The 8,530-nt window shown below is 34.2% G+C and overlaps 1 protein-coding gene across 1 annotated transcript; it reads left to right on the forward strand.

Moving 5' to 3' along the window:
* Positions 1-700: 700 nt before the first annotated feature.
* LOC149804297 (temptin-like) lies at positions 701-8,169 on the forward strand. The gene is made up of 3 exons (XM_089938551.1): positions 701-976; positions 5,185-5,338; positions 7,961-8,169. The coding sequence occupies exons 1-3, from the start codon at positions 788-790 to the stop codon at positions 8,047-8,049; spliced, it is 432 nt and encodes a 143-aa protein (XP_089794677.1). The 5' UTR covers positions 701-787; the 3' UTR covers positions 8,050-8,169.
* Positions 8,170-8,530: the final 361 nt, after the last annotated feature.

Consider the following 8,530-nt stretch of genomic DNA (forward strand, 5'->3'; position numbering starts at 1 on the left):
CTAAAATTATTCTGGAAATGTTCTTAATTCCTCAAAAGAATTCTGGACAACGCCATCTTGATGACATCACGGTTCTTGGAGGGCCAGTTCATTTCCGGCATTGAAAATGATAAAGGACTTTTCATTCGTTTAGGACTTTCATAAACGCTTATTACAAATAATTTGGATTCGCTTCATTATACTGTACGTTCCTCTCACATTTTTCATTTATTACTTTAATAATGAAAATTGCTTGTTCAGTTTCACAAAACTTGATGGTTTTGCTTCTTTGCTGTTCCTTAAGTTTGTGAACATAGATTCGTAACAGATGGGATGATGTCCATGATAAAACAACGGATTTAATAAATTGCGATTACGTGGTATAACTTACCAGCGTGATTGTACAGATGAGTAATGGATTATATTTAGCTTTACAAATATTCAGTGAGGGTAATAACGCAATTCGAAAATGTTTTAAGAGAGGTACTAGTCATCATCTTTATCATCATCATCTAGGTTACAAACTAAATAGTTAACACAATATCCCTTGTGGCTCTCAACATAATACATTTTCAAAAAGGAGGCAGTTCATATATGAAGCTTATAGGTTAATAACGCGACATATTTTCTGGCAAGGCCGACAAAGAAATTATGCGTAGCCTGATAGCTTGATATATACGGCACTAGTCATTAGTCAGTAGGTAATACAGATACCACAGTACAGACCAGTACTATAAAATCCACTCCCTGTTCCGTCCTAGAAAGAATCTCGCCTGAAAGTCTACGAGACATAGTTCCGCAAGACACGATGATGCTACTTTTGCTTATTATTACCGTCGTTGTTAGCATACATGGAAGGACCTATTACAGGGACGAGATACCAAATGGGTATGGTGTGCCGAATATGTGTTACGGCACTTATGGCGGCAACATATGGGAAGCTGTTGGTCATTATCATCCAACAGATCATACCATCAATAAGAATCCGTTCGGACTGGTAAGTAACACGTCATGTCTTCCAGTGTTATTGATGCAGACGACAATATACATAAACCGTGAAATATCGTTGTGAAGTGTCAACAGCTAAAAGGCGTGTATGACTATCATCCACAACTTGTATTGGATTGTTAACTCATCCATAAATCGTTCTTGATTATCAACCTTGTTAACATGTTAGTAATGTTTGTAACAGCATGTTGTTACTTCACTTTGGTTATTGTATAAATGCATTGCGCCGTTTTCTAAGCATTTGCAATCCGCCAAAAAACGTGTTGGAGAAGCGTTACAAATACAAACTTATGCGTGTTTTGTCTGTTATTAAGCTATTGTGGTAAGTAATTCTTCTGAAATTACAGCTTTCAATCAGTTTCGACAAAGACTGAGGAATTGGTGACGCATTTCGTTTGAAAGACACACAAAACTGAACCTTTCTCGTGTGGTTATATATTAACCCCAATAGCTTCACCATTAGTATATATTATGCCAACGTTCCTAATGTCCTATAGAAAGCCGGATGATTGGTTGATAATGTCAATGTTTCCTACAATGCGTGCTTATCAAAGTAAAGGTGTACATTTATGTACACAGCTTGCCTCCTTTCATTCACTTGCAAGCGATACCGACTACACATTAGGAAATTACTGTTGCTACTGTGATTTAATTATCTCACTTGGATAAAACACACACATATCTAATCAATGATAAAGAATATGCAAAAATACTGAAATAATAATTTAGAAACAAAATGTTAAAAACGCAGGAAAAAAAGAAACACGTTTTACAGAGAGTGAAAAAAATTAAAATGGCATGGAGCACGCAGTAAATAACTGCCAGAAAGGTAAAGCGACTCTTTGAGTTTCCTTAAATAAATTGGAGTTTGCTGTATGATTAATCTTATCAATAGGAAAATAATACCGTTGAATACTTTGAATGTACAGATAGGAAGAAAAGATCTAACACATCGAAAAGATTATCAACATGAATTTTACAGTAAAAATATCAAATATAATTGTGATGAATTAATTATCAATGCAGACACAATGTATTAGGTGTGAAAATTAGTCTTGTAACCGATTACATAATGTGCATGGGTAGAAAGTGTGTGACAAGACTAAGCCTGCCATATCTTTATATTAAGAAATGTGCCAAGACTAAGCCTGCCATGTCTTTATAATCAAGAACACGTGACAAGTCCAAGCCTGCCATGTCTTTATAATCAAGAACATGTCACAAGACTAAGACTGCCATGTCTTTATAATCAAGAACATGTGACAAGACTAAGACTGCCATGTCTTTATAATCAAGAACACGTGACAAGACTAAGACTGCCATGTCTTTATAATCAAGAACACGTGACAAGACTAAGCCTGCCATGACTTTATAATCAAGAACATGTGACAAGACTAAGACTGCCATGTCTTTATAATCAAGAACATGTGACAAGACTAAGACTGCCATGTCTTTATAATCAAGAACATGTGACAAGACTAAGACTGCCATGTCTTTATAATCAAGAACATGTGACAAGACTAAGACTGCCATGTCTTTATAATCAAGAACACGTGACAAGACTAAGACTGCCATGTCTTTATAATCAAGAACACGTGACAAGACTAAGACTGCCATGTCTTTATGGTGGCGCTATACAGTTTCGCATTTTGCATAGGGTTAGGAATTTAAAGAAAAAGAAGGTCCCTGGCTTTCCTCACTGGTTATACTGGCTATTTAAAAAAGACCTTGTATATCTTAGGTATAATGCAAAGAACCTTTAATTCCCTTTATTTTGGTGTATGATTGATGGGTGTACTATGGGTTATAGAGTATACAGCTTGGCCTTACTTCAAATGTGCACCTTTCAAAAAAGTGCTAGCTCTACTTGGTCATTTTCACTTCCTGAACTTCAGAGGTCAATTGTATAAAAAAGAGCCGATAACTTTTTTTACATTTTATATATTTGGTAATTCATTCATTGCACTTTCAGAAGCTGGTATTGTCTAGTCTGGCAAAATTCATTTTCCCTATTTTAATAGCTGCTATGTATAGTGTACTTTAGACTAATTCAGACTGATTTTTTAACACAAGGGAGCAGTCATTTTAGTTAGCAGTGTGCTTAAATCATGTAAAATTTCCAAAAGTACAATATCCAAAAGAAATATCATCCACATTACATTAATGTAGCATAGAGGTATGCAAACGTTCTCTCCACTGTGCATGTTTTAAATGCGAACTACTTCACCTTACATACGTCACTCTCTCAAAAGTACATATTATCTGGTGAGCGCCACCATAAAGAAGATGTAGGTATTATTTTTTTATGATTTAATTATGTTTATATGGCTGAAACATTTAAGTCACAAGCATCAAAACAATCCTTATGAATAATTCTCCTGCCTTTTTCCCCACAGAACAGTATTTATGAGTGTCAGAGTCTCTAACAAGTCCAGCCTACCCCCCCCCCCATGATAAAAGTGAGCTATTTTAAGAATGCACATTACATTTTGTAAACATAGCAACCAATGTTATGCTGAATGACAGGAACATGAAACTAGCCAGAATTATTTCTGAGATATCAACAATGAATTTTACAATTAGAAGAGGGAGGTAACTCATCAGCTTCATAAAGGTCAAAGGTCAAAGTGTAAAATATTTGCCTATTGTTTAATATGGAAGAAGCGAATTCACTTTCTCTTCATTTATTTTTTTATTTCATTGCAAATAAATGAAAAGAAACATTTTCACCATATATTTCTGTCACTTATTGCAACAGTTTTAAATTTAAGTTGACTCTATTCCTATATTCTAAGTCTTCTAATTTCCCCATAATTAAGGTCTCTACTCACACAAACATACCTCATGGCAAATTATGTAAGCAAGAGAAAAATGATCATAATTAGCTTATTTTCATGCTTAAATGCAATATGAATGTACCATTTTATTCAGAACATCATACATAATTATATGAAAATAAAAAAAATAATTGCAAACATTTTTTTATTTTCTTTAAGGTGGCGCTATACAGTTTCGCATTTTGCATAGGGTTAGGAATTTAAAGAAAAAGAATGTCCCTGGCTTTCCTCACTGGTTATACTGGCTATTTAAAAAAGACCTTGTATGTCTTAGGTATAATGCAAAGAACCTTTAATTCCCTTTATTTTGGTGTATGATTGATGGGTGTACTATGGGTTATAGAGTATACAGCTTGGCCTTACTTCAAATGTGCACCTTTCAAAAAAGTGCTAGCTCTACTTGGTCATTTTCACTTCCTGAACTTCAGAGGTCAATTGTATAAAAAAGAGCTGCTAACTTTTTCTACATTTTATATATTTGGTAATTCATTCATTGCACTTTCAGAAGCTGGTATTGTCTAGTCTGGCAAAATTCATTTTCCCTATTTTAATAGCTGCTATGTATAGTGTACTTTAGACTAATTCAGACTGATTTTTTAACACAAGGGAGCAGTCATTTTAGTTAGCAGTGTGCTTAAATCATGTAAAATTTCCAAACGTACAATATCCAAAAGAAATATCATCCACATTACATTAATGTAGCATAGAGGTATGCAAACGTTCTCTCCACTGTGCATGTTTTAAATGCGAACTACTTCACCTTACATACGTCACTCTCTCAAAAGTACATATTATCTGGTGAGCGCCACCTATAATCAAGAACACGTGACAAGACTAAGCCTGCCATGACTTTATAATCAAGAACATATGACAAGACTAAGCCTGCCATATCTTTATAATCAAGAACATGTGACAAGACTAACCCTGCCATGTATTGATAATGAAGAACGTGGCATGCTTTATGAGTCGTTCCAACTGACTAGAGCACTGTGGAATAAGCAAGGTTGAAACGAGCTTGGCATTTATCACAAAATATTGATCAAACAATAGATAATTGCAAACATACTTAAACTCCGTATTTCGGAGATTTTACATTGGACTTTCAATAGAGACAACAATGGATGGATTCAATCTATAATCATTTCTATTATATGTATAACTGTGGCCACTTTCCGCTGAGATGCGAAAAAAACCTAAAGGAGAAAATGCTGATATATTAAACACAAGCAAAATGAGATCTCGTCGGCAATATTGTTTACAATTTATTTAAATATGCAATCAAGTTGTGTCGCTTTGTTGGAAAAGAAGGGATATTGTTTCTCAGACATCATTTCACTCAAAATGTCCTCTATTCGGCTAGGATTTTGCGGCTGCTAACTATATGTGGACAACATCCCTTTGCATGAAGGATTCGGACAGAGACGGCAAGAGCAATGGCGAAGAGCTCGGAGATCCACAATGCACGTGGATCAAAAACGGTCCTGCTCCTGCTAAGGATGCCACTGGACATCCGGGTACTGTAAATCAGAATATTTTAGTACAAAATTTCCACTGATTTCTTGAAGACACCTAATTACGTACAAAGCAAAATACGTTGGACTTGAATGATAGTTGTAAACTAATAACTATAAAATTTACTTTTCTATTTGATGAACGTATATTTCCGATAATACAACAAATGTTTCTACAACTGCTGCTATTTCTAATACTGATCGGACTGTATTGAAAACACTCAGAAATATTCAGTGACGTAATGTGTGTGGCTGTGTGCGTGTGTGTATGAGGGGCACTGTCAAAATCTGAATGTAAAGATGAAATTATTACTGTGTTACTTTGAAACGAAATCTATGAAAATAAAAAGTGCAATATTTTCCATATTTTGCATGGCACGAACAAAGGGATTATAAATAATGGACAATAAATAAGCACCTTCAAGAATACATTTATAACGAAATGAAAACAAAAATGCACTACAGGTATTTGTGCGGTAATTTCATATGAACATGTTGTAAGTGAAGTGAAGTATTTTATTATATGCTCATTTTTCCCCCGGTAACTTTACATTGTCAGAATCGTGCGATATTACCCGATACTAAACCCGCGCGCCAATACACATATAGCATTCACGTACATAAAGGAACTACTTTCTATTGTAAACAAACAACGGACGCAGACGTCAGCACTTTTGATTTGTAAACGAATCATGTACACTCGCTTAAGAAGCGCTTTACGTTGTGGCTGTTTAAATTTGTTTCTGAATGAACTAAGACAGATGTTTCCTGGACTGCCACATACCAGCTGCTTTGGCACATTCCGTGTTGGTACAATGTTTCGGATTTAGGCTAGCTACAGTATTCAACAGACGCAAGAAATGGTCCTTACAAATAACATACAAGTGACAAGTCATATACTGTCTTTTTTAGCTGGTGATAATAATGGCAAAACAATATACTTACAGATTTTTATCCTGAATTTCCTCAAAATGTACTTTCTTAGTTCTGCAATTCCGAATTACATGATCCATGTCATAGGTTCTCAATCGTGATTACACATTTCGAAATTGTACTGTAATTTCGATGATAAGTGCAATTACATCCTCCTTACTCCACTCAAAATGAAATTAGTATTAAATTCCATAGCGTCTTTTTGAAATTTGCAATTGAAAGACATCATATTTTTCCCACAATATGATTTCAAATATTCAATGACAAAAACCGAGAATACATTGGCAGATGTCAACACGCTTCTTGAATCCCATGTATTTGATGTGGAATTGTCACATACAAATCCAGTCCATAATCACGAAATTTCGTACAATCGAAACAGATACTAAAATCTATTCATTCCAATCAAATGGAAAAGTTGTTGCAATGCACATTCATTCACAATATGACTCCAAATTTCATGTTTAACTAGACATGCATTTTCTTTCGAAAGTTATGTCGAGAGCCGGACCAAGCTCAAATTTATCTGGGCGGAGTTATGTGCGCAGTAATAATGTTGTTGTGTAATGATGAATATGCGCTTGTGTATTTAGTTTGGGATGCGGCATACATTCTTTTACTTTGTTTCGTGTAATGTAATTTGTTAATATAATTAAGCATTAGGTATAATTAAAACAATAGCTTATAATAAAAAAGTTACTGCATTTATATGGGAAAATATGAACTAGTTTTCTCGGATGGATATACTTCACTCCCATGGTCGTTCAATATTTCCATTCGAAAAACTCGTTCATATTTTCACATATAAATGCAGTGACCTATAAGGACTAGTCTGATTAGGTGAAGATCTGAGAGCGATCGCTTAGGGGTCCTGAATACGCTGACGTGTCATTCGCCTTGAAAATTTTGTTTCACTACAATGAACCGTTTATAATGGCTTGCATTCAAAGCACATATTTTACATTGACGGTTATTGGAATATCTGAAACTGAACACCAGTTACCTCTGGAAGAATATTATTACTGAGTCTCAGATATTTCATTATTTTCTTTTATGTGATGCTTGGAACTCACGTTTTATCTGTTTGGTTTACCTTATGAAAATTTTTTTTCTTCTAAAAATACAATTATCCATTATTTCCCTTTCATTATCTGGTAAAATAATGATCAAACATTTGACGATTGTTAATTTGCACGCATCTTCCTATTTAGTTCATATGTTATATTCGTGTCAAAATAAAACGGATTTTAATTTAACTGATCGTAATTTTACGCTCAGGATTCCAAAGTTGTTTTGAGGTTATTCTGGTAGGCAAAACTTAAAGAAGCAAAATAAATTATGAGTAGGTATTTCTTAGAACTAAAAAAATCATGAAGCATCAAGATTATGAAAACGGATGGTAACACTGAAACACGTTGATACGTTGATTTTATGCTACCAGCAAATAAAACCTCAGAGCTATGATTACAATGTTGAGAAACAAAATACACACTCACACACACACAGATATATATATATATATATATATATATATATATATATATATATATATATATATATATATATATATATATATATATATATATATATATATATATATATATTCAATAATTGTACATCGAACCCACTCATTTCTGGCAACTGGTCTAGCATATTCATCAATAATTAGTGTTTTCTTCCTTTTTTTTTTAGGAATCTGTGAACCACTAGGATCCCCTGTTTGCTCTAACCAAGCATTCTTCTGTGGATGTCAAGGAATTGCGTGTCTTTCTATGGGATAGCACAATCAATGACATGTATGGGTGGGGAGGTACTCAAATATAAAGAAGTTTGTAGAAATGCACACCCATGTCTTTAGAAGAAATATATCTTGAACTTAAATAAACACCTGTTGAAACATGTTGTAGACTTTCCACTGAAAGTGTTCTTCTCTGTACCTTCACGCATTTAGAACATTAATGAAGAAATTTTCTTTATTACAACTTCCTCTATCGTTCATTGCCACGGCTGTATGATACATGCTAACAATAAATTTTTTATCTACCTTTAATTTACAAAATCAGATAACATATCCAATTATTCGAGTCCTTTAAGGTCTTTATTTAGTAGTTTGCATCACACCACAACATCTGTTTTAGTCAATGGCTTCCATCCACTATATTCTACAACAATGTCAACTCTTGGGAATTGATTATCTAGCAATGAGGCACACCACAGCTGTAAATAAATAAATCACAGGAACAACAGGTGCATCTGCTTTCA

Source organism: Sinohyriopsis cumingii, chromosome 2 (genome assembly GCF_028554795.1).
Source record: "Sinohyriopsis cumingii isolate HCF-2022 chromosome 2, ASM2855479v2, whole genome shotgun sequence".
NCBI classification, from domain to species: Eukaryota; Metazoa; Mollusca; class Bivalvia; order Unionida; family Unionidae; genus Sinohyriopsis; species Sinohyriopsis cumingii.